The sequence below is a fragment of the Nothobranchius furzeri genome, chromosome 17 (genome assembly GCF_043380555.1).
Source record: "Nothobranchius furzeri strain GRZ-AD chromosome 17, NfurGRZ-RIMD1, whole genome shotgun sequence".
Taxonomy (NCBI): Eukaryota; Metazoa; Chordata; class Actinopteri; order Cyprinodontiformes; family Nothobranchiidae; genus Nothobranchius; species Nothobranchius furzeri.
The window spans coordinates 33,080,098-33,107,685 of NC_091757.1; the positions used below are offsets into that span (position 1 = coordinate 33,080,098).

Consider the following 27,588-nt stretch of genomic DNA (forward strand, 5'->3'; position numbering starts at 1 on the left):
AGCGCACGTCACATACCATAACGCAGAGTTTGTCGAACATGGCGACTGAAGCGGAGTTTGCTGCTGCTCTTTCCTCTGGTCCAAATTACTTGGACACGCCTTTAAAACCACAACAAGTAGAAACGCCAAAAGCCTTGTTTCTAAAGAAAGATGTTTGCGCTGTCACCAGACTATTTTTGACTACAGCTAAAACTACAGCGTCGCAGATGTCACACACAGAGACGCTCAGTTTCTCATAAACAACGAAGACAGTGGTGGAGTTCACTGCGGCTCTTTCCTCTGTTCTAAATGACCCAAATGTCTTTAAAACCACAACAAGTAGAAGCGCTAAAAGCATTTCTTCTAAAAAAAAAAAGATGTTTGCGCCATTGCCAGATGCGTTTTTGTATTTTATTTTATTTTTTATTTTTTGCTACAGCTAGAAAACTACATCGTCGCGCGGTACAGTCAGCATTTCCGTCTTTTTTCTGATTGGTTACTTTTGAGCTGCCTAGTCCCGCCCCTCATGTGGCTCTCTACCTGTGAGTTACCAGTCGCTTTCTCTGTGCAGAATTCAACAGAGGACGAGTCAGGCAGGCCAGGCTATCAAACTCCTCCAACCTGCGCAAACATTATGATAGTAGAGAAAATGACTCCCTCTACTGGTTCTTATAAGATTTGGGGTATTTCTCAATGTCAAGGTGTCTTGTCTACCAAGGCAGTGCGTTTGTAGGCCAGGCGCCTTTCTTATGAGGACACTGTCCTTCCTTGGTAAAAAAAAAAAAAAAATGGTTAAATGGAATAGGCTTACCTCAGCTTCCACGGCGGTCACGTCACGTGACATTTACGGTAAAGTTATATTTTCAGTGTATAAGTTTCAATATAAATGTATAATGAGCCTTTTACTTTTTGTATTGTGTATATATTGATAAAATTAAATATGTAAGCATTTTAGTTCCTGCTAGCTACCAAAGCTGAAACTACTAAGCAACTAATCAACTGCTTTGGGTCTAAACAAAACTTTTTAGATATCCACATGATGGCTACAATTAGTGGACTTGCATTTAAACTGGAAATTTGCCCCCAGAGTAGCTGCCAGCTCCTGATCAGCTATCCTTTTGAAAATACTGCGCTGTATTCTGGGAAATGTTTTGAGAGAAGGCAACAAAACACCTCCAATGTTAGCTTAATGACAGGAAAACAAAGGACAGACCAAAAACATTGGAACATGCTTTTGGCGGTTCCTGATGACGTATCTCCTAGGCAACCGGGGCGGGACCAAGACATTAAGGCGAGGTTCCTTGACATTGAGAAGCACTCTTTGTATCGTAAAGATTATTAAATGACAGAAAATGACTCCTGTTCTTGTTTTTAAGGGTAATGAAAATACTTGGACTGAAGCTGGTGGGACGAAATCATTATGATCCAGAAAGCGCCGTCGTCATTGATAAACATCGGTCAGTACTGTTTTTGTTAAATGCAAGTGGAATTCGAAAATTTGTATATAATGCAAAAGTTAATTTATGTCAGTAATTGGCCTTAATTTGTTGTAATTGTGATGATTATGGCTTACAGCTCATGAAACCTCAAATTCAAAGTCTCAGACAATTACAATATTGTGAAAAGGTTCATTATTGTAGACTCAGTGTTACACACTTATCAGCTAATGAATCCTAAACACCTGCAAAGGATTCCTGAGCCTTTAAATGGTTTCTCAATCTATTACTGAAATAAATAAACTTTAGCACCATATTGTAATTTTTCCTGTTTCAACTTTATAATCAGAATTTTGTAATTGTTATTGCTGCTCAGTTTTGTTATTTCTGTGGTTTGTAGACTTCAAGTGTGGCCAGGTTATTCAACCAGCATCAAGCGTACAGATGGAGGTCTGTACCTGTCCGTGGATGTGTCTCACAAAGTTCTTCGTAATGACTCTGTGCTGAATGTCATGTGAGTTTACATGGAAATTACAATGAAAGTTAGATAATTTTATTAAAACTGACAGGAAATTTTGTTTTTTGTTTTATATTTCATGTTCGTTTGGTGTGGGAATGTATTCAAAAATTAACCAACTATACAACAAAGACGCTATTGGCCAATGAAAATACATGTCAGGTTTTGTTGTCTAAAGAAAAGCTTTCTGCTTGTACTTGTCTGTTTTAGAGAATCATTTTTGTTCTCAATTGTAATAGGGAGCCTAAATGAATGTAAGTGAATGGGGCTTTAAAGGCTTTTTTCTGGTCCACTTTGCCTTACACCCCAAATCACACATATATTGTACCTCAATTTAAATAAAAAATAATTGTGATTTTAAACTAGGGTTGCGACGATTAGATGTTTTGGTGGTACGATTGTAGGCAAGGAAATAATTTTCTTGACTTGTTTTCCCATCTGTACTAACATATAGAAATCACACACATTCTATGAAGGTTTTGAACTTCATTAGATATTTATTGCTGCTTTTCAGAACAAATGAATTTGCTAAATCAAAATGATCTGATATTTTTAAATTACAGTATAAAACTTTTAAAATATCCTTAATTAGATTAGTCTGTTAGCCTGTTTTGAATCTGTAAAAAGACAAAAAAGATTCTTGTAGAAGTTTTAACAGGATATTTATGTTAATAGTCAGATTAATTGCTGCAACCCTAGTATAGATTGTCATGTAATTTGATATTTGCTTGTAAAAATTTTATTTAAAACTCATTTAGAAATCACAGACTCCACCGAAGAATCTCTTCTTCCCAAGCTCCAGACTTTTCCTTAAGCGTACAGGAATATTTGTGAGACGTAACTTTGAAACATATTTGGTTTGTCCTGACTACAACTTTTCGTATCCTGTTCAAAGAAAACACAATAACAAAATTGAGGTTTTAGTGTTTAAATTTTAGGACCATATCTTTTTTCATATAAATGATACTGATCAATGTAAGTAAGTGAATGCTCTGCAGCTCCACAACAGAAACTGACTTTATACTCCAATCTGCTGCAGGAACAACCTTTACCAACAGAGCAAGGAGAACTTTCAAGATGAATGCACCAAAGAATTTGTTGGCAGCATTGTTATCACCCGCTACAACAACCGCACATATCGCATTGATGCCATTGACTGGAATAAATCTCCTAAGGACACATTCACCTTGATGGATGGTACCAAAACCACCTTTATGAGCTACTACAGGTGAGTCTTGTACACAGTGTCTGAACTCACCAAAAGTGAGCAAGTGGGTTTAAATAACGGTAGTTTTTTTTGTCAGATTAGCAATGTAAATGTCAGTAGTAGCTAGCCTTCGATAGGTTTTTTTGTGTAAGTGTAAATTGTTGCATTGTTTTGGTCCTACAGCAAGAACTATGGCATCACTATCAAAGAAATGACCCAACCTTTACTTGTGCACCACCCAAAAGAAAGGTCCAACCAAGGAGGGAGGGTAAGAACCTCTATTCATAATGTAAAAGTCTCAAAAATAATTTCAAAGTAAACCCTACTTGGCTGATGTACGCTAATTCTTGTCACAGACTAATACTGCCACCTGTTGGCCACTAGCTACTTAGACAAATGAGTTTGCAGCATAGATGAAAGGAAGCCAAGATCTTTTTGTAAACCTTTTGGCTGGAAATATCCTTTCTGCAGTAACAACATTCATCAGATCTGGGGCAGTCATCCTGGGATGTTTTCACACTCAACTTAAGAAAACAAAACAAAAAAGAATTTATAGGTTCATCACTCCACAAGATGCTAAATTGTTCCATAATTATTATCTTTAGGGACTTAATTGGTTTTCTCATCTTAAATGTTTATAAGTTTGCTGTTGAGAACACTTAACAAATCTGACATGTAAAAACTATAACAGAAAAATTTATGAAAATAGTCTTCTATCTGCTGCATTAGCTTTTGATACTCACTTAACATTCAAATTAAAATTTTATTTGTCACATACATAGTCATACACAGTACGAAATGCAGTGAAATTCTTATACGACCCCCAGTGACCTAAAATAAAAGAGAAATAATAAAGAAAATGAATTAAACTAGTAAAATAAACTTTACAAATAAAGGCATGGTTATTACAAAATATAGAACTATAGAAGAAAAAGTTTGATATACATAAAATTTGAAAGTGACAGTGGTTGTGCAAATATGCATAAAAAGTGACTTATTAAAGTGTCTTATACAATGGTCCAGATATATAAATATATCGTGCAAGTGTGTATGAATGTGTCCATGATTGTCCAGTCAATGTCAACGTTGGAAGTTTAAAAGGATATTATTAGTCCTGTGTGGTGGTGGGATTGAGAGACCTTATCACCTGTGGGAAGAAGCTCCTCCTCAGTCTCTCTTTGGCCTAGTCCACACGTAGCCGGGGTTTTTTTAAAACGAATATCCGCCCCTCCAAAAACTTGCATCCACACCACCGCGTTTTAAAAACAGACTCTGTCCACACGTACCCGGATAAATACGTTGTTAAGGACATGCCAGACCTGTAGGCGGCAGTACTTCCCCCGTTCTTAACCTCGTCCTTCGTCTGTGGTCTTCCGCAAGGAGCAGTAATTCCTCTTGCAAAAACAAACAAGCAGAAAGCGCTTGGACAATTGATGGATCGGGTAGTGACAGAGCGCAGCTCTGAAGGCTTCCGTGATGCCGGCTAGTGTAAACACAGGTCGCACACGTGATGTCAGCATTTTTTTGTCGCGGAAAGTGACGCTGCGGACCTTAAAACTCCGGTTTTGTCCGTCCACACGCAGACACCCAAAACGGAGAAAACGCAGATCTTCACTTTGGCCGGAGTTTTTAAAAAGATCCGTTTTCGTGTGAAAAAACTCCGTTTTCGTGTGGATGACAGGCCGCCAAAACGTAGGAAAATATCTACGTTTTGGCAGATCCCCGGCTATGTGTGGACAGGGCCTTTGTTGGCCTTCAGGGTGCGGATTCGCTTCCCAGACCCCAACAAAGAGAACAGTCCATTGTTGGGATGGCTGAGGTCCTTCATGATCTTCCTGGCTCTGGTCCAGCACAGCTTGCTGTAGATTAAGTGCAGGTCAGGAAGCTCAGTGCAGATGATGCACTCAGCTGATGGCACCACCCTCTGTAGAGCTCGTCTGTCCTGCATGGTGCTGTTTCCAAACAAGGTTGTGATGTTTCCCGTCAGGATGTTTATGATTATGTATTTAGCAGATGCTTTTGTCCAAAACAACTTACAAGTGAGAGCAAGGATGCTCTATGGTGCAGGAGCAGAAATTCCTGAGCACCCTAGAGGGCATTCTGAAGTCTCTCAAGCATCTGAGATGGTAGAGATGCTGTCTGACCTTTTTCTCCATGGTGTTGACGTGACAGGACCATGACAGGTCCTGTGTGATGTGAACACCGAGGTATCGGAAGCTGTCCACTCTCTCCACTGGGCTCCTGTTGATGACGGGGGTCAGGTAGTTCCTCTCCTGCTTTGTACTAGGGCTGCAGCTATCGAATATTTTTGTAATCGAGTACTCTATCGAACCATTTATCGTTTAATCGAGTACTCTAATAAATTACCCTTTTCTGTTTGTAAACCATTATATAAAATAGCATGTTACAAAATATAAAAGGCCTCTTAAAATGAGCAATCAATTGCCAGTTATTCTTGAAGTTTTATTCAAAATTAGTTTTCAAAACTTCAGCACTTCAACTTTATTACACACTTCAACTTTATTACACAGTGAACAAATGCCTGTGCAAAAAATAAGTATACAACTTGAGCCGACTTCCCCCTCGCGCTAGAATCTACCAGCACCAGAACCGCTCACGGCGCATGCGCAAACATGGCTCACCAGCTATTTCCTTATTAACACACGTCCGTTTTAATTTCTACACTTTTTTTTTCTCACACAATTACAAGGATTGTCGAGAAAGCATGTTTGCCGTGGTTATGTCAAATTATACTGATCACAAAACATTTTTTTACTTTCTTTCGTTTTCCACCGCCACTCAAAAATACCTGTGTACCCGTAGGACAACAGACATCAATAACAACACAATAAAAAGTCCGTTGTGTAAAAACTGCTATTTTTAGCACAATTTTAGGTCCAATGTGTTGCTACAAGATGCACAGTGTGAGCTGGAACTGAGTGCTACAAACGAAAAAGTCACACAGTGTCCGCAGAATATATAGCGGACCTCTTAGTCCGCTCGCAGAAGTGACATTTACATATGGATGTTATATTCGCTTGTGCATTCAGTGCAGTGTGTATGTGCGTCACTTATTTCGGTCCGGGTGAAACATGACCCCGGGCAATTGCAAAGCCATGAATTAATTAACCATGAATTAAACGCAGCCTCGAAGCAGAGAATTTGACTCAAGGCTTTTTTTTTACTCGAGTTATTCGAGGTACTTGAGGAATCGTTTCAGCCCTACTTTGTACTAAAGTCCACAATTGGCTCATATCTTGCTGACATTCAGGAGGAGATTGTTCTTCTGGCTCCAGTTCTCCAGATTTCCAATCTCCTCCAGGTAGGCCGACTCATCATTGTTGGTGATCAGACCCACCACAACAGTGTTGTCAGCAAACTTGATGATGGCAGTGGAGTTGGTAGTGGCCACGCAGTCGTGGATGTACAAAGAGTACAGCAGGGGGCTCAGAACAAAACCCTGGGGGGTTCCAGTTGGTTGGGAGTTGGTTGGTTCGCTGGAGTTTCTGACAATTAAAATTGCATCCACATTTTCTAAGTTAAACACGTCTCTTTTTAACAACTGTAGTTTCTGCATCTTGCTTCAGCCCTCTCCCCCCTCCCTCTGCGCAGCGGCTGCATACTCTCTGATGCGCCTGCAGCCTCTGAGTTCCTGCTGCTCTAAACATTAAAATAATTATTTCATTTTCTGTTCCTCACTTTTGATTACCTTCAATGGTGTCTGTTTGTTGCAACCACCAGGTACAAAAATAACTTGTTTTTATTTGACCATTTTTCTGTCCTGTCTCTGTTTATTATCTTCCTGCATCTCCTCTCAATCCTAAAGAAAAACTGCTACCTGGGTTCATATATGAGTTACCTATTGGGTAGGCAGAGTGTTTAGCTAACCTGCATACCTTATGAGTTATATTTGAACTGCAGTTCTAAAAGATCTACCGACCACAAAAACAGCGGAGTGCTCGCTGCTTGCCGGCCGCATCAGTGATCGGTGCGTCGGAGGACAAGGTGATGCGCCCCACTCCACAGCAGCGAAACGCATCAGGCGCAAATAAAAGACAGAAAACATTAAAGGAAATGAGCTGACATGAACGATCGCGTGTCAGTAATGGCCCCCCCGACGCGCAGGAGCATGTCACCTGCTGACAGCACGCTGCTGTCTTTTCTGAGGGCTGCTTCTTGTCGGTCATTATCACGTGACAGCGACTAGTCGATGACAGGCATAAAAAGTCACTATAGTGAAGTCGACTAGTTCATACAACCCCTGCTACTGCTCCCCAGTGTTCTGCAGCATAATCCGCACGTTCTCTTTGAACTTGATATCAAATTTTCGTCTCCGCGGTTAAAGTTACCCTCGCGGTCTATCACTGGCAAATCAAAAGTGAGACGGATGACACAACCGCCCCCCGTACTTGCTTGTTACCACATTCCACCCGGCCACAATAAAATACTGGCCATTATTCACCTCTGCCGACTCAGACACCGGCCAAAATATGAGACCCGGCTGTTAATTGAATACAGGCCAATATTAGAGGATTTACGGTCATTTTCCCAACCACAGCTGCACCCCCACCCCCAACCCGGCCCCACAGCAATCAGGGGCAAGCTGCATGTGTGTTTAGCGCGCCGCACGCGCACATTTTGCCGTTTTTTGCGGCTCAGGAGCCCGCAGGTCCAGTGTGTGTCACTCACTCTGGTTACTCCAACAAGGAGCCGACTCTGGGAGCCTTGTCTTTAGCGACTGACACATCACTACATCATTCCCTTTCCTAATGTCCTGAAGAACAGTCCGGAGCGCAGGCGGAGTGTTTAGCTAACCTGCAGGAAATGTCAACGACAGTTATCCAGAAAGTAGCTAAGGGTTACCAGAGATGTTTCTGAGGTGTTCGCTAGGTACTTTTAAGATTTAAAAAATCAAGAAGGGGGTCTGAAAAGCTGTTAGAAATAGCGTTAAAGTCGCCAAGTTGGCAACACTGTGGGAGGAGCGCTTCATTTGCAACTCAGGGCAGCGCAAGTGGGAGGAGCAAATAATCGGCTTGTTTTGTTTGTATAATTGTTCAAAACTCATATCGTAATTGTGATTAAAATTCGATTAATTGAGCTGCACTACTGTTAACCATGCAGTTTATAAAAAGTAGGACACAAAAATGTGACTATCATACACAGTAGCGATCAGCGTGGTGTCTACTCTTCTATGTCTATGCTGTGGAGGATGGACATTTATCAATAAATCTACACTAATTTTAATAAATAAAAAGTTATTTTCGAAATTACACTGACAAGACTGAAGATATTTCAGAATCAGCTTTATTGTCAAGTGGTTAGACTCGCGCTACCAGGAATCTGCTTTGGTGGTTGTTTTAATTATATGCACTACTGGTGTTTGTCAGTGTGTTTTAAGTAATTGTAATAGCTACTTTTGGTTTTTAGAGATTGTAACAAGTTTTTTATGCTGGTGCAACAACTTTTTGTTCTGTGCTACAAACCCTCTGACCTAGTGCTATAAACTAAAAATGTCAACGTACAGCCCTGCCCACTAACCATGGTTAAATAATAACCGGTTTATTTGTCGTTTACACTAAACAGAGCCAGGTGCATCTGCATTAGTTGCAACTTCAACAACTCTTATTTGTTGTTACCATGGAGCCGGGGTGGAAATTAAAAATTTTCTCTACCAGCCACAGTTGTTGGGAAAGAAAAATTTGTAACAGCCACTCAAGCATATTACCAGCCATATTGTGTTTTTATGTGAAACATTTGCCTCAGTTACCGGCTTCCATCTCTGCTCTGAGGAAGTTTCTCTCAACTTCAACTTTGTAGAATGAATTCATGTGTGATAATCTGAGAGAATTGGGAGTGTCGCAACTTTTTTTTTCTGCCAGCTCAGCAGATTGACGAGCCGCCATTCAGAATTTCTCTTTTAGCAGCTTTGGGAGTCTAAAATATTCCCTCACAGGAGATTTGAAGCACTACCTAGGTGGAAACGGAGCAGTCCCGGTGGTTGTTGACACTGGTTCTAATCTGCTGCGTGCGTTTGTTCACTTTTGCTTTTGCTTCACAAATTATTGTTTTATTTATTTATTTATTTATTGCTTTGTTGGAGACATCTTTATTGTGGGGTAACCGCAGGTTTTCACAACGTGGTTAATATTCAAACCGGTTAATCCTTGCAACCCTAATGTCTATATGAAATGTGGTTCATGAGTGGATCAAAGCATTGAATTGAGTCATTATTTAAAGCTTCTTTCTGGAGTATTTCTCTTATTCGATGGCACCATCTAGTGGCTGACAAGCATTTCACACTCCCTTCTGTTTTTTAAGATGGCGTCTTCAAGTTTCTGTTTATAAATGTGCTTCTGTAGCCAACAAACAGAGCTGAAACTCGTTTTATGAGTATTATTCTCATGTTATGTTGCATTGTCATATATTTGTATTTTAGAGGCTTACTTGTCCGTGAAAAGTTCATCAACTCTGCATCAGCAGAGGTATTCCTTAAATTTGAAGCAAGTAAGCGGTAGTCTAACGCTATTGGTTAGTTCTGGTCAGCGCTCAGTTTCCTATTGCATGGTGCTCTGCGGGGCAGGGGGCGTGCTTGGCAAAAAAAAGATGTATTGCTTACATTACATTATCACAGTACATGATAAGAAAATCATTTTGACGGGTTTCTGACAAATCATACATAATTTCTGAAAGGGGAAAACTGGAAAGCTGCTTCAGGGTTTCCCCCAGTGCTTTATAAGCCTGGCGGCCTGCCAGGCTTTGCTTGCCCACCCGCCAGGCTAAGTGTCATGCCCCGCCCCCTCCCTGACCCTGCCGTGTCCGCTGACATGAAAGGCGCACTGAAACTAGAGCCCTCCATCAGCTGATACTGGTGAGAAACAGCGGAAGGTGTGCAACACCCCCACTCTAGCAGAGGAGTGCTGCGGGACAGAGCGTGACACCCCCCCCACCCCCCCACCCCCCCCCTCGCCCGATGCCGGTGTGGCCAGGCTAAACTCATTTTCTGGAGGAAACCCTGTGCTTTAATGGGTTTAATCTTACTCACTGGCTGTGTTTCATCCAACGCCTGTTTTTGTAGCAAATCATCACTGGAGAGATTCTCCTGGTTCCAGAGCTTACCTTCATGACAGGAATTCCTGAGAAAATGAAGAAGGACTTCAAAGCAATGAAAGTATGTTTGATTAACCCGCACTAACTTCATGTTTTTTTCTTTTCTTTTCTTTTTTTTTTCTCTTGCTGAAGATGGCCACCTGGTGGGCAGTTATGTGATGTGAAATCTCTTCTATCGTTAATGGGCTTAGATTTAGTTCAGTTTGACTTTCTAATTGAACTTTTTTGAATTAGCTTTTCATTTATAACAATGCATGTCAACTGCCTTTCAGTGACCAAATTTAACGTGAAGATAATATTGTATTCACTTTGCATATGCATTTATACATTTTCTAATAATATTCGGGCTGTAACATGGCTTGAATGTTGGTGAAAAATGACTTTTTGATATATTACAGGACTTGACCATGCACATCAATGTAAGCTGTGCACAGCACACCCACTCCATCATGCAACTTCTGAAGAACATTGCTAGCAGTCCTGAGAGTTTGAAGGAGCTTGACCGATGGGGATTGGAGATGGACTCAAAAATCCTGACGGTACACATTTTTATTTACCATAAAGAAAAAAACTTAACAAAATTACCTACTTTTATTATGACTTGAAATTATTATAATTGAATTTTCTGGCTGAAATTTTGATTTTAATGTTATCCATGATTTTCTTCAAACCAAACTTGAGCATAATATAACGTACAGTAACATTTACAAACCAGACAGAAAATGACATCAAAACATTAAGCTATTACGCTGAAGCAAGGATGAAGTAAAAAATTGTTTCAGACATATTTATTAACAAAATACATACATGTCCTTGACCAATGGCAGTTTTTACAAATAAATGTATGTTTTTATTTAATTCATTTGAAAAGGAAAAGATAAAAGCAAAAATCAACAATCAATGATCAACAAGAGTTTACTTCTAGACCTGCAAAAAGAGAAAAATAAACTAAAAAAAGGGACACACAACAATACAACTAGAGCAAGCTGTCACTGCATCAACCTGATGTGGAAATATAAAATAAACATTGTTTTACTGAATAATCACACGATAATAACGCACAGTCTTAGGTGTGTTCTTGCTTTGTCGTTTCTCTAATTCCATGTTGTAGTTCTTTTTTAAAACACAGAGCAGTTCTGTTAACCTGTTTTCCTGCTACGTTTCGTTTGCGGCTGCAAATTTCCTCAAGCTGACGCTGATGGTAGCATCACTTCCTTCTCCGTTTATCAGCGGGCAGCAGAGGATGTTGTTGCCCTCTGCTGCCCGCTCTCCCCTCTCCGACGATGCAGTCCCATGCGCGGTCCATCGTGTAAACTCCATCGTCCCTGTTCATGGTCCCACATCCACGTCTCCTTATCTCGATAGCTTCTTTTATCTATCTTTTGTATTTTTGTTGTTCGGTGTCTATGATCCTTGTGTTGTCCCAGTCCATTATATGGTTTTCTCTTATGCAGTGAACTGTTACGGCTGATTTCTTTATGGTGCTTTCTGCTTCATCTTTTGCTGCTCTTGTGTTTTCTGTGGGTTTGCAGCTGTACCCTTCTAGGAGTTACTATAACTAATTGCTTTTTTAAAGTATTGTTTCCAACACTGACGTTGACAAGCCACAAAGCTTCTGGGAAAATGTCCTATGAGCACATATGACAACAATGGAACTTTTTGCCAAGGCACACCATCTCTATGCTCAGAGACAGAAAACGTATGCCTGTCTAGAAATCAAATCTGTCACTATTTTGAAACGTGGAGAAGGCTCTGTTATGTTCTGGGACTGTTTTGCTGCATCTGGCACAGCGTGTCTTCAGTCTGTGCAGGGTACAATCAAGACTGTCAATGGATTCTAGAGAGAAATGTGCTGGCCGGTGTCTGAAAGCTTGGTCTCAGTCGCAGGTCATGGGTCTTGCAACTGAACAATGACCCAAAACACAGCTACAAACACGCAGAAATGGACAAGAAAAAAAACTAGGGATGCACCGAAAAGGTTTTTTGCTGCCGATCACCGATATCAAAGAATGCTGATCACGTGGATTGGCCAGAAATTTTCTTCAACATTGTAATGAGTGCTACAAACTACATAATCTGGGAATAAAGGAAATGTAACCTAATCTAAAATGGTCTGTATTAGGGTTGTCACGGTGTGAAAATTTTACCTCACGGTTATTGTGACCAAAATTACCACGGTTTTCGGTATTATCGCGATACTTTTTTTAATGTGCTACATTTTCACACAATTAAATAAACCCTGTATGTCAGGAAATATTGTCCTCAGTTTGTGTCTAAATTTTGCCTAAAATGTGTTATTTTTTGATTATGTTGTTTATTTGTTTACATTTTTCCCTTTAGTCTTTAAAATACCAATATTTGCCCATAACTTCTTATTTTATGTCTGTTTGATGTCATCATTTTAAAAATATTAGATCAGATGATACTCAGTACTCAAGTAGCCTTCTAATCAGATACTTTTTTACCCTTACTTGAGTAATAAACCCTATATCAGGAAAATATTGTCCTCGGTTTGTGTCCTTCCAGTGAGCTTTGCAGATGTGGGAAAATGTCATCAGGCAGTAATCATTGTTAAATTCACAATGATTCTCTGAGAGAGACCAACTCTTATCTGCCCCTGGGAGCCCCGTAATGCAAAACGTCATTTCAACATGGGGGTGTCCGCGACAGTGTTTATATGCAGGTAGCGGCGCTGCGGCTGCTTTATATAGCGACTCGTTGCATTCTCCCTCAACCCAAATCCTTGGATCATGCTTTTTAGCTAAAACGCTAACATTAGCTTGCCTTGCGTTGACTGTAGAGTTGTGGGTGATGGTCACACAGATGTGTCATGAGACTTGAAGCGTTGCTGCCTTTCACAGACACTTTTTCTGCACGTGTTGCAAAGAGGATAGCCGTCTTCTATAAACTGTCCCTCGGCATTCTTCAAATATCCAAAAGATGCCCGTAATTCCCACTTTGTCTTCTTTGAGGGATAATAAATGTCCTCCTGACCACTGCCATCTCCTCCTTTGGCCATTATTTCAGCTTTAGCTTCAAGAAAGTTTTGGTCGTAAACAACAAAGCACGCATGTGCCGCCGGCAACTTCTGCAGATGATACGGTGGCTGGTAAGGGTCACCGCGCCTACACCGCAGCCACGGTAATCCACCGAGATAATAGTTTTTTTAAACAAGATGGTTATTATTATTGTCAACTTTTTTACCGGGGTTTACCGCCACACCGGTTACCGTGACAACCCTACCTGATCGGTCTGCTTTGGTCGATTTTGAAAACTCCGATCAAAACTGATGGGGGCGCCATCGGCCGATTGGGATCAAATGCTGATCCATCGGTGCATCCCTAAAATAAACACCGGACTATTCTAAAGTGGCCTTCTGTCAGCCCTGACCTCAGTCCTATTGAGCCACCTGGAAAAGGTACTCTTGAAACCTGAGGCAACTGGAGCAGTTTGCTCATGAGAAATGGGCCAGAATACCTGCTGAGAGGTGCAGAAGTCTCTTTGACAGTTACAGGAGTAATTTAATTGCAGTGATTGCCTCAAAAGGTTGAGCAACAAAATACTAAGTTTGGGGTACCATCATTTTTGTTAAGGCCTGCCTCATGAATTTATTTTTGGTGTAATTCTGAAGCATGGTTGAAAAGCAACGTCAGACTTTCATGAGTTAAATTTAATAGTTTTTATTTTGTTACTTTTGTCAGATTCAAGTTATGTCTGTGTTTTTTTTTTGTTTGTTTTTTTCATTGACTACATTGGGATCCAGCGATACTTTCTAGTCACCACCATAATTTTACATCTCTTCTTTCCATTGCAGATTGAAGGCCGGACACTGCCTCCTGAAACTATCAGTCTTAAGACCTCATCCTTTGCAACTAGTGCTGATGTGTCCTGGTCCAGAGAGATTGTGAGGGATTTTTCCATCAGCTCTGTGAGTATCATAAATGTGCTAAATAGCAGTGTTATACGTATAATTTTTTTTCTTCATGTGGTTCTGCCATATTGGGTGGCAAAAGCATGTTAACAGTACATTAGTAAACAAAGGGAAAAGTAAAGCCTGAAATAGTTTTTTTGCTTTCTTTTGCACTTTTTCACCTAGTTCAAGCCCAGTTCGGTTATCACAGGGTATCCGCGGGTCCTTAAAAAGTCGTAAAAAGTCTTAAATTTGCTTTTCCAAATTTAAGGCCTTAAAAATCCTTAAAAATGACAAATAATCCTTAAATACAGTTTCCAAAGGTCTTAAATTACCAAATACCCAATAAACAAGATTCTTTTATTTCTAAAAAAAATTCATGAATTTCTAGTTAGTGTTCAGCATTTTTTGTGTTCGATGTTGGCGTAAGCGGAACCGTACACATTCAGTGAAAGGGGACTATTTTTAGAAGAGTACATTAGCTGGTTAAGCTAGTGGGAGCTTGCTCCATGGGAAAGTGCAAGTTTAATGGTAACTGGATGGCCAATCCCACGTTTGCGACGTTCCAGGCAATAGCTGGAAATTATAGCTTAAATTTAATTTAAAAAAAACTGCTTAAATTTGGTCAAAGTGGCCTTAAAAAGGTCTTAAAAAGTCTTAAATTTGGCTCCCTTAAACCTGCAGATACCCTGTATCAGAAGAAGTAGGGCAGCTATGGGTGGCTCATTGAGAGCGGTATGTTAACTAGCTTACAAACTTTCGCTTACGTTCTCTCTGCGGCTGTTCACCTATGTAAACAAGTTTCCAACTTTGCCAAATTTCACCCCCGCTTGATTTATAACATTGTTATAAACAGTGGTTCACTTTGCACCGAAGTTGATTTTTAAAATTGTCTGAATCCCTACCAGTTTTTTGTTACTGGTGGTGTCACCGGGTTCAGCTGCTGCTCTCGTACCAGGATGAGACAAGATCTGTCTGAAAGGCGATGCTCGTACTAAATAAATAACGTAAATTTAACACACGATATTAGGAAAAGCTGCGATATTCGACAACAGTGCTTAATATTGCGATATCGATATTACTCACGATAAATGAACAAATACTAAAGTATGCAGTGTTGGTGTCGTCTGGCGTGTGACGTCTGCTCTGGGTTCAAAGCAAACAAAAACTAATGCATGAATTCCATTACAGCATACCATTTTTATTGCAAAACTATGCAGCTGCCCCTGCTACTGTATTAGCAGCTGAACCTGCTACTGTATTAGCAGCAAAACAACAAACTGCATGCATGCAGTTTCTCAGTGACTTTAAAACATCACCTTCTCCATAAAACTTTTTCTGATGCTCCAAATACAGAAAAACATCCCTTACCAGGGTTTTTTGAATAAATAAAAAAAATCAGAAAATAAGTTTAAATGTTAAATAATAGTTAACATCACTTAAATGCAACAGCAAATTCTCTCATTGCTACTGAGCATTTTCTCCACTTATGTGGTTCTGATATAAGGCTGTTGCTGTAATTGGGAAGTGAACTGTGCTGGGCCAAACTAGGAGAATATTAAGATTTTCTGAGGGAAAGAGAAAAACAATTGTCTCCCTTTCAGAAGAGGAACTGGCAAAAAAAACTACATGGAAAATATGTGAAAATGTTTGTTTTTAACCCCAAATTGAACAAGTTTACCTAGATTTTAAAAAGCAGCTCAGATGATGAAACTGCAACTATGATTCTGATAACAAGCTAACAAATTGAACTAGCTCCTCTTAAGATAACCGGCTAGCAGAGCTTCTGACTGACAGTTTATGTGCAGCAGCAAATCAACCATCCTGATAAACAAGGTTATAAAAGCTCATAAATGAAAAATCATTTTCATGTGTGGGGGAACTTTTCCAGGCCATCTTTAGCAGGGTGGGACTGGGAGGAGAGTGCTGTAGCCTTTTAGCTGGAAGCTAACCTGAGCCTGGGGCTAGCGGTGGGTTGGTTCACCCGCACGTGTCGGAGTCAGCCCGGTTACTATCAGCTGCTTAACGACACAGAGCGGAGTCACGTTCACGTTTGAAAGCAGCGCTGATTCTAGAAACCTCAGCACAAAGTGCGTTCGTTAACCTGAGCCAGCATGACGAACAAGGGAAGCGAGCGGCAGCGGAAAGCGGGGGCGGAGCGGAGCTGAGATAGTGGAATTTTGGGGTAAGTGTCTACGTAGGGGGCTGGCGTATTACGTGAATGGACCCATCTGATTGGCCGCATATCAGAAGGGCTACATTTCATTTGCCAAATAATACCTCCGCTTAAAAAACAGAGCTGGTTTACAAAAAGTTGATGTATGGAAATGTTTGAACCAAACATTTATCGCCGTTTTTGACGTGCTTTGCGATGGGCCTATCGCATGTCCTGTTATCGCGATGATGATAATTTTTCGATATATTGTGCAGCTCTACACGTAATCATACATTGGAGCAATAATATTGTAAATAAATAAATAATTATCTCTCATTTCACTTAAGTGGACAGTACAGCGCGTCCCCCGTGATAAAATATACATCCATCTATTAGGATTATCAAACTTCAAGGTCAGTATCTTGCCAAAGGATGCTTATGCACATGGCTTGATGGGACTGGGGATTGAGCCTATGACCTTCAGATCTTAGGACAACCACTTTACCGATGAAACACTCTATGAAGGCTGAAGAGAATATTTGACTAATCTGGTAATTTTGACAACTATTATTTATTTATCAATCTTGCTTTTAGGTCCCATTGAACATGTGGGCCATATTCTACCCTCGTCGTTGTGCAGACCAAACTGAGGAGCTGGTCTCCACCTTAAAGAAGGTAGCTGGGCCTATTGGAGTACAACTGGAACGACCAATCAGAGTGGAGCTTCGGGACGATCGGACCGACACATACGTGAAGACCATCCATGGTCTGCTCAACAGTGAGGTATGATACAAGCCAGAACTCCAAACATTACATAAAACTTTTACTGTTTGAACGCTGTAACTGTAGTGATCCTGTTTCTCTTTATTATAGTCACTTTATTATTCTGTTTCCATACGTTTTTTGGCATTTAACTACTTCCACAATTCTTCAACTATTTACACAATTTTGGTATCAAAACATTCAGCTCGTTCAGCTTATGCCGGCAATGACTTTTTATATTAAAATATTTTATACTTTTTGAGATATTCAGCTTTTTCTGCGATTTTTGGTCCCATTTAAATTAATGGGATTGCTCAGTTTTCAGCTAAATTCTATCACTTTTTTGAACTCTTACTCTTGTAGGTTAACTTTACCCTAGAGACTTCATTCAAGTTTCACCAAACTCACAAGACTTTCAGCTATTAATGGTTAAAAAATCTTTTTGATATCTATTACAGTTTTTCTAAAATCACAGGTAGAAGTTGAGGTAAGGCTTGAGATTTTCAGAAAAAAATCACAAAAATTGTAATGGACAGATATAGGTGCAATGACCCTCTTTTGCTCCATTTCTGGCATTGTCCTGAGAAAACCGTAAGTCCGATTGAAATGAGACACACACTGGCTTGCAGCTAACGGATATACCTTTGTTTTGAGCTATAAATCATGAATGTATTCCAAACATTGTGGTTGTACGGTTCATTTCTTTGAGAATAATTAAAATTTTAAAAATGTCTCTCACCACTCTAAACTGAAAATTCCACACTCTTAACTTTTGACCTTCACATTTTCTGGAAACAACTCTTTCCAACACCCAGACCGTTTGGAGTACTGAAACAAATTATATCTCAAAAAGTAGGAATTTTTGTCAGCTTTTCAGAATGGGTTTCATTTTGTCCTTAAGTGCTACGATTCTTTCTCTACAAGCCTCAGAAGGAGGAGAGACCCTGATTCTGTCTCTTTGAAACCCATGTTAAAGGAACAGAGATTTTCTCCGATCGGCTTCAGACAGCTACAAATTTCTCGTCATAGCTTCTAGAAAATTCATGGTAGGCACATAAAAATTTACACAGATGACCATCAAAGTCTTCTGCCGCTCACGCTTTTTGAATCTTTCTAATCGGTGCAGTACTTATCGAATGGTGATGAGAAGTTTGACAGGTCCAATTTCACTTCTGAGGGACAGATTTAAAGGCTTCTCTCATTAACAGGAGTACAGCTGCAGGCCTCCTATAGCCGGGGGAAAAGGTGGGAAAACAGTGCTGCTCTCTGATTGGTTGAGAGTGTTCAACCATTTTCTGTCCGAGCAGGATCGAGTACCCACACATATAAATAACCAGCTTGGTCTCTGGAATCTTGTATTAAATTTTAAATGCATTATCTGTTACCATGGTAACACAAGTGCATAAGAATATCCCCGAATAAGTCTCACTGAAATAAATGTGAAAAGCCTAATATTGAGCCTATAACATACTGCTGTTTCTTATCTTTCTGAGCTCTATACACTTAAAACTAGCAGCATAGCTGACATTTTAACACTAGTCAGAAGGCAGGAACCGCCACCTCCTCCTTCGCTGCTCTCTCATTGGCTGAGAGTTTTCAATCGTCTTCTGCCTAAAAGGAAATATGCACCCACACATATGATACATCAATTCAACCTGCTTGGTCCCAGGAGTCTTGTATTAACTTGATATTTTGTTCTGCGTTACCTTGGGAACGTGCTTAGCAACAACATTTAACAACATTTTAGACACAACTGTATCAACATACTTTAATACAGAAATGTTATTCAGAGTTTAAGAGAGTCATGTGACATTGTACATGGCTTTATTAAAGCAGACTCCTGTCATCTGTTACCATGGCAACACAAGGACCTACCATCGATATAAATATATGGACAATGGATTTCCATAGCCTCCAATAACAAGTTTTTCTGTTAAATTGGGAGGTGGCCACCACCGCCATTTTGACCGTGTCACAGGTTCCATCAAGCCCAGACAATTCCAAAAAAGGAAAGAGAGGTGGAGCTGAGGGTGGGGCTGTAAGGCTGGGATCGACTGACGACACCTGGTCGAACTAGCTACAAGCTAACCTGAAGCTAACCCAAAGCTAATGCGGAGGTGGGAGCTAAGCTAACGGAGGTAGCAACCTAGCTACAACCAGAGTTAACTGTGCACAACACCAGAGCTTCTGAGTCAGAGATACGCCAGGCTGACCGCTGGGTAAAACCGGGTGGAACACAGAGGTCTCCGAGACCTCCACAGAGGTCTCCGAGACCTCCACAAGCCGGCAGCCGCACAGCAGACAAGTGCTGCTGCGATCTGAGATGTGCAGAGCTGCCGCTGGGGAGAACCGGGTGGAAAGGTTTCCATCCCAGAGCTCCACAAGCCGTCAGCCCGCGCAGCACACACAAGCCGCGATCACAGAGATGCGCCGAGCTGCGGGGAGAAGTGGCAAATTTTAGCGGTTCTGGCTTGCCATAATAACCAGCCGTCAGCCCGCGCAGCTAACAGAAGCCGCGATCAGACAGACGCGCTGAGCTGCTGGGAGAACCTGCCGTCAGCCCGCACGCAGCAAACAGAAGCCGCGATCAGACAGAGATGGACCGGGCTGCGGGGAGGGGATAAGGGTGGAAAACATCGGTCTCCCGAGAGCTCCACAAGCCGATATTCGGAACCCAGCTCCACTAACATGTTATATTTCAACCCATTTTCTAAAGTGCAGCATTATGTTAAATGCACTGGGTTTTACCCTATTACATTTAAATTTCATGGTTAAACAGTACATGTTAAAATCTATGCTCAGCTCGGCAGTGACCTAAAATAAATAAATATAATTTTACTTACCGAAAAAAATGAAGTGGAGACTCCTTCGACGCTCTGTTAGTGCAATTAATGCCACAGCAAGTCATTTAGTCCAACAATTGCACAAATAATATCCAAACAACAATACACACACACAGAGACTCAAAATCCCGTAGCAGTTTCCAAGTCAGACCGAGGCTCTACTAAGGCCTTTCCATGGAGCTAACTTTGTGGTCACATGGGTCTGATGCTCATTAATTATACAGAATTTTAGGCTTTTAATACACTTAAACAGAAGAGTGAGAAAAAAATTCACCCCCCTCAGAGTTGTCATGAGTGTAAACTAGATCATTTAAACAAAAAACATGTTTTGGTACCAGGCTGTAAACATGTTTATTTCTGCTGTGAAATTGGTATTTTTAACATGGGAGTCGATGAGGATTTGCTCGTTTCTGACACCAGCCCCCAGCGGATGAGGATGGAACTGCAATTTATGGTACTTCCGGGTTTGACTCTATTTCAGAGCTGCATTGTGGGGGCCTAGGAACTGCAAATCACTTTAACCAAGTCTCATAGGAATGAATATAAAAAGCTGAATATTGAGGCATTAACAGACTCCTGTTTTTGATCTTTTTGAACTATCTGTACTTAACTAGAAACAAGTAAAATTTGATTGACCGTCAGAAGGTGGAAAAGTGCCCCGCTCCCTCCCAGCTCCCTGATTGGTTGAGAGAGGTCAATCATCTTCTGGCTAAATGGACTTACACACCCACACATGCGATACATCAAATCGATCGGCTTAGCCTAAGGAATCCATCCATCCACATATAAATCCATACATGCTTCTACTCATCCATCCATCCAATAAACCATTTAACATCCATCCAACAATCCATTCGTCATTTCATTCATCCAACCATTCATCCTTCCCATATCAAGTCTGAACATATGTTGAGCTATCATTTTCAGATATCAGCACAAATTTCTAAATTCACAGTTCAGCCAATTGTAAAAATGTACCCATTAAACTATTCTCATTCAATTGCCAGCTGTTTAACATTTCAAATTTCGAGTTTTTAATCAATGTTCAAAGTTTTCTGCAGTTTAGCATTTTTTGTCCATTCTCCACCTATATTCTGAGCTTTATTACACTTGTTGGTGATTTTTGCTTCTAAATCTTTAAATACATTCAGCTCATTTTGGCAGTTTAGCTTAGTTTCAGCTTCACTTCAGCTATTCAGCAGCTTCAGGAATCAGTTTCTGAATTCAGCATATGATGTTAATTTCGCAGTTCAGCCAAATGTAAAAATTAAACTGTTAAACTAGTCCTACTGAAATAAATGGTGTTTAGACATTTTAGCTGTCCAGTTTTTTAAACAATGTTCACAGATTTCAGTTTTCAGCTGTTCAGGATTAGTTTTCTTGATTCTTCACTTACTTTTTATGCTTTATTTGCTTGTTGGTGCTTTTTGCTTTCACATCTTTCACTACATTCAGCTCATTTGACAGTTTAGCTTAGTTTCAGCTTCACTTCAGCTATTCAACAACTTCAGCAATCAGTTACCAAATTTAGCATGAGCTGCTAATTTCACAGTTCAGCTAAATGTAAAGTAGGGCTGCTCAATTAATCGAATTTTAATCACGATTACGATCTGAGTTTTGAACGATTATAAAAAACAAAACAAGCCGATTATTTGCTCCTCCCGCTTGCGCTGCCCTGAGTTGCAAATGAAGCGCTCCTCCACAGAGTTGCCAACTTAGCGACTTTGACGCTATTTCTAGCAGCTTTTCAGACCCCCTTCTTGACTTTTTAATCCTAAAAGTACCTAGCGAACATCTCAGAAACATCTCTGCTAACCCTTAGCTACTTTCTGGATAACTGTCGTCGACATTTCCTGCAGGTTAGCTAAACACTCCGCCTGTGCTCCGGACCGTTCTTCACAACATTAGGAAAGGGAATGATGCAGTGATGCGTCGGTCGCTAAAGACAGCTCTCGGAGCCGGCTCCCTGTTGGATTAACCAGAGTGAGTGACACACACCGTACCTGCGGACTCCTGAGCAGCTAAAAACAGCTAAATGTGCGCGTGCAGCGTGCCCGATTGCTGTGAGACCGGGGTGGGGGGGTGGGGGGTGCAGCTGTGGTTGGGACAATTATTACATTAACTGATGGGCCTGTAAATAAATAGTTTATAAATAAGGTAGAAATAAGTTCCTCACGCTGATAACTAATCTCTCTGAGGACACTGTGCTAGTGCACTCTCCTACAGCACCTTGACACGACTCAATAAATGTTATGTAACATTTTGTGAACATGAATTTATTTGCATTTATTTGTTATAAATGCCTCTGTATAATTCTTGTTGTCAGTATTTGCAAGATATTGGTATTTGGTTCTGTACTGGTTAGACTCAAGGTCTATAGCCCTTGGGTCATAGACTATGAGCTATAAGTATATTGGTCTTTTTATCCTGGGAATCAGGAGTTCTTTTAGTGATCATCTTGTTTCTTATTTTTGTCCTGATTGTGCCCTGAGCAGTTTTATGACTGAATAAAAACAAATAAAATCAACATAAATTGAAAAATCGTCCTAAATAATCGTGATCTCAATTTCAGTCACCATAATCGTGATTATTATTTTTGCCATAATCGAGCAGCCCTAATGTAAAGATTAAACTGTTAAGCTTGTCCAACTGAAATAACAGGTGTTTAGATAACTTTAGCTGTCCAGATTTTTATACAATGTTCACAGATTTCAGTTTTTGCTTTTTAGGATTATTTTTCTCTATTCTTCACTTACTTTTTTGTGCTTTATTTGCTTGTTAGTGATTTTTGATTCTACATCTTTCAACACATTCAGCTCATTTTGACAGTTTTGCTTACTTTCAGCTTCAGTTCAGCTATTAAGCATTCAAACAGCATTTCTGCAAGAAATGCAATTTATCTAGTTTATAAGTGTTTTGCCTGTTTACATTTGAATATACTAAATGTTATTTGCATTTTTTTAGACAAACATTTGGTGTTTTCCACAAACGTTAGCGAGACCTAAAAATGCAAAAAGTAATTTTTATTTAAACTTTTGTATGCAGCCCAACTTGCAGCTTGTTGTGTGCATCATGGTTGGCAACAGAGATGACCTTTACAGCGCCATTAAAAAGCTCTGCTGTGTGAACAGTCCCATCCCCTCCCAGGTAAGTAATTGCCATTTGCATAATTTGTTTCTGGATTAAAAATGTTTTGTTTGGATGTACCAAAATAACTGTTATTTGGGTTCTAATTATTAGGCCATCAATGTCCGGACCATATCTCAGCAGCAGAAGTTAAGGAGTGTTGCCCAAAAAATTCTTCTGCAGGTGAACAGCAAGTTAGGAGGAGAACTGTGGACAGTCAGTGTTCCTCTGGTGAGAGTTGGATGCCTAAATAGAATATTACTCTAAAGATGATTACTACCTAATAAGGATTTGGATGTGATGTGACTGATGATGTTATTAGGGTGACCAGATCCCAACTTGCCAAACTACTCAATGTGGGACAAAGTGAAGTTCCAATGTAATGAGGAAAAAATAAAATAAATAAATGTATATTCAGCCTTTTTGCCCCAACATCACTGTTACATATACAAAAAATTATTCTTATTATCATCATATATTTCTTGTATAAATTTTATTTGAATTCAACATGAACAAGCAAACAGCAAAAAAATTTACTATTTCACAGTTCCTCTCAAGTTACTGCAACAAAATTCAGGCTCTGTGAGCCTTCTGTAGTTGCTCTGATCATTTTAATAATATAGATGGTAGGGATGGGTACCGAATTCAATACTTTTTAAGGCACCAACCAAATTCCAAAGTACCGACTGAGTACCGATTCACATAATATGAAACGGTGTCTTGTTTCGATACTCGTGCCGCACACCGGGCGCAAGAGCGTATCTTGTCACTGTGGTGTAAACAAAGCAGCACAGTAGAAAGGAAGCATTCTAAAGCTTGGCTCCACTTCACTAAATGGGATGGGTAACTTGGTGATGATGAAACCAGCAACAACGATCTAAGTGAGGCATCATCATCTTAATCAGCCCCGGTAGGTAAATAAAATGTTTAAGATAACTTTAGCTTGATGTGTTAGCTTCCATTCAGCTAATGGTGCGTTTGCTCACTCCTCGGAACTCCAACATTCTGATTTGAAGAAAGCGAAGGTGCTCTAAAGTTTGGCTTCATTCACTAAATGAGATGGACTATTGGGTGATGATGAAACCAGTGACAACGATCTGAGTATGAGGCATCTTAATCTGCTCCAGCAGCTAAATAAACCGTTTAAGATGACGTTAGTTTGATAGTTTAGTTTTTGTTTACATTGCTAATGGTGCGTTCGATTTCTCCTTGGAAGTTCCAACTTCCTAGTAGGAAAAATAAACTGTTTGAAAATGAACAGCAAAAGGAATGAAGATACAAAGTAAATTTAGTTCACAGCAATGATGTTTGCTTCTGTTTAATTTGCAGTTTATAAAACTACAAGGACCCACCATCACACAGTTTGTCCAGAGGGGAAAGGAGAGGATTAGGAGTACGTGGAGCTGGGTTTGTTTTTGCATCGTTTAGAAACGGTTATTAAAGGTTTTCATATTGAAGAATTTTGTACAACACTATGATGATAAAATACAAACAATTGAATGTTATTAATCATGATATTGATCAAATATGGTTATATATTGGGAAAATAATATGTATTTAATCAAAAAGCTATTTAAATAATTATTATACACTCAAAAGTATCAAAATTTGATACCGTTAAGTACCGGTATCGATTCGTAGGTACCGGGAATTCGTACTGTATAGATTCAGATGTCAAAGGTACTCATCCCTAATAGATAGGCCCACAATAATAAGAAAAATGCAGATTTAAGCAGCTTTTCAGAGTTTTCATTGAGTCTTTTCCCCAACAGATTGACAGTAAAAGTACCAGTAATATTTTTTAGATCTATTTGTCTTAGTTTTTAATTAATTTTCCACTAAAATCAGCATCTCATTGAAGAAAAATCTTTTTTTTTTTTCTTAATTCAGAAACAAAGTTATTTTTAACATGAGAACACATCAGTGTGAGAAATAAACATCAGATTCTAATCTCTAAAAAATTCAGATCTAATCTAATAATAGTTTCTTAGAGTTACTTTTTGCCTCAAATTTCTGAGAATAAGTGATCAAAGCTTCCATTTATTCTCATTATTTCTTCGCTGTGCTTTAAGGGGCTCATCATGTATGCAGGTATCTGAAATCGCAGTACTGGCTGTGTCTCAATTCAGGGTCTGCATCCTTCGAAGGACCCAGCCCACCTCGCCGACGTGGGCTGGGTCCTCCGTCGGCCGGGTAGACCGGATGTTAACGGCTGTGAATTTGGACAGGCCTAGCCTTCATGAATTCCCGCCTCTCCCTCGGCAAACGTTCCGTCGCCTAGCAACCGTGGAACAGCTGAGCAGAAGGGAGAAGGAACTTAAAACGATGGAGTTCGAAGTTTTATTTAGATCTCTAATCATTTCCTTGACTGTTGGCGAGCTAATTCGGAGAAAATACTTTCGACAAGCTGAGCCTGAGCAAAGATGTGATAATAGTTTTTAATACTTTCTAAGGGTCTTAATTTGACCAAAACCGATTTATCACCTTTTAAGACTTTTCAAGACCCAGCGGATACCCTCTAGTAAACAATTCACATTTGTAAACCAAAATAAAATTCAAGAGTTTAATGCAGAACTGATTTTATTTAGATATTTCTTTTATATGTACATGTTTAATCTTTCTTAACCATTTTTTTCTAGCAAAGTAAAAAGCCTGTCAAAGTTCTCCCTTCTCTCCCTTGCCCTCTGCTGCTCTGCCTCCCTCTGCAGCCTCATGTCCTCCCTGATCAGCTCCAGGAGCTGGTCATCGCTGTCACCTTTCCCTGGATGCCCATTTTCTCCAGAATAGTCTTAACAAACATGTAAGAAAAGAAACAGGAAGAGAAAAGAGGACAACGGGTTATTCCTTTCATGTTTTCGCAGAAAAAATAAACTGAAACGAGTTTTTAAAATATGAGATGTTATTGTACCTCCATGCCACAGCCGCTGAATATTTTGCTCCAGTGATCATGTGGTCCATCTCCACCCTAAGCTTAATAAATTCCCTGGTTTTCTCTTGTACCTAAAATACAAACTTCTATTAAAATCGGGGAAACGTAGCGGGAGAAGTACGACACCGAGCGGCCGAACATACGAGCCGAGACCGCAATACAAGCACTTTTACTGTAACATTTCTAACTAAAATAATGTTCATGTATCACAAAAAGTCCTTAACCTAACAGTTTTCAAGTTTATACTGACATTTATATGCACAATCCTCTCCGACAGCTCCCGCTTCACTGTCCGCCATTGTTTTTAAGTTTTTCTGCCGGCCGGCCCGTAAGGCATCTTGGGAAATGCTACCTATTGAAGGATACACCCGACCCATCCTTCATTCAGGCCAAAAGAAGGCCGGATTCGTCGACCGCATTTGAAGGAGTCTTCGAATTGGGACGGGCCTAGTCGCGGCGCTGTGACGTAACCGGCCGACGAATCCGGCCGACGTAGGATGCAGACCCTGAATTGAGACACAGCCACTGTGTCTGTGTTAGAACCTCCATTGGTTTATCATGCACCTTTCTAATAACTGGAAAACCTGCTTTAGACCTCTTCATATCAGACTCTGCGCTGAGACATGAAAGAATGACTCAGAAACGGACTCTGTCGAGTATCTCTGAACACGTTTAATTCACAAGCTTACAGCATTTTCTCCTCTGTGCTCACTCACGCTTGTTTTCATGGTTTGGGTGTGCGCTCCACACACGCGCCGCATCTGCTTTAAAGTCCCGGCCCCGTTTGATCGACAGCAACAGGCAGATTTTTCCAATGTTTCTTCTATAAGATTGAAATTCAAAACAGGAAACAGTCAATAATGCAGGACATGATTCTCAGTTTGCGGGGACATGTGAAAAGCAATAACAATGCGGGACTGTCCCACACAAAGCGGGACATCTGGTCACCCTAAATGTTACCTGTTTCCTTTTTTTGCCCAGTTTAACTTGGTTAATAGTTTTGATAGAAATTGGAAAATACATATATATATATATTTTTTTCTCCCCACTTGAATAGAAAAACTTGATGGTTATTGGAGTTGATGTCCATCATGACACCAGCAAAAAGCACCAGTCCGTCATGGGATATGTCGCAAGTCTGAACAGGTGCTTGTGTATTTACTACTTTGCTTGTTTAACCTGTTGTATTTTGATCACACAGGGCTGCCATTTGTTTTTAACTTTTCTACGCGATGCAACCCTGTCACATTTTTTTAGAAGTTTGTTTCATTTGCTACATTTGACTTTTCTTTGATTTATACTGTTTATATATTGAAATCTGCAGATACTTCATCTAAATGTTCTTAAATTGGGTAACGTTTTAAAACTGTTGCTTTTAGCGAATTACAATGCAGGTCACTCTTTTTTTAACTGTGATTATAGTAATGACCATTTTATTGTTGTTGGTGGATAAATCTGATAGCACTAAAAGTTGAATTTGGAACAATTTAATTAAAAACTACATTTTTTAATTAATACCTCCATGTGGCATTTAGAGGTGTTCAGAATGAAGTAGGGCTGTACATAGTTTACCAGTTACTTGCTGTTAACGTTGTAACTGGGTAAATTAGTTTTGCC

General features: G+C 40.0%; 1 protein-coding gene across 3 annotated transcripts in view; it reads left to right on the plus strand.

The window, feature by feature from the left end:
* Nucleotides 1–27,588, plus strand: part of piwil2 (piwi-like RNA-mediated gene silencing 2) — a 95,304-nt gene that overhangs the window by 36,138 nt on the left and 31,578 nt on the right. For all 3 annotated transcript variants that reach the window (XM_015972008.3, XM_015972007.3, XM_015972009.3), the window contains exons 10-20: nt 1,356–1,436; nt 1,816–1,929; nt 2,972–3,160; nt 3,323–3,407; nt 10,215–10,307; nt 10,645–10,785; nt 14,061–14,174; nt 16,906–17,094; nt 22,962–23,063; nt 23,157–23,273; nt 27,029–27,117. In XM_015972008.3, coding sequence (XP_015827494.3) covers nt 1,356–1,436; nt 1,816–1,929; nt 2,972–3,160; nt 3,323–3,407; nt 10,215–10,307; nt 10,645–10,785; nt 14,061–14,174; nt 16,906–17,094; nt 22,962–23,063; nt 23,157–23,273; nt 27,029–27,117 — 1,314 coding nt within the window. The remainder of the gene's footprint in view (nt 1–1,355; nt 1,437–1,815; nt 1,930–2,971; nt 3,161–3,322; nt 3,408–10,214; nt 10,308–10,644; nt 10,786–14,060; nt 14,175–16,905; nt 17,095–22,961; nt 23,064–23,156; nt 23,274–27,028; nt 27,118–27,588) is intronic.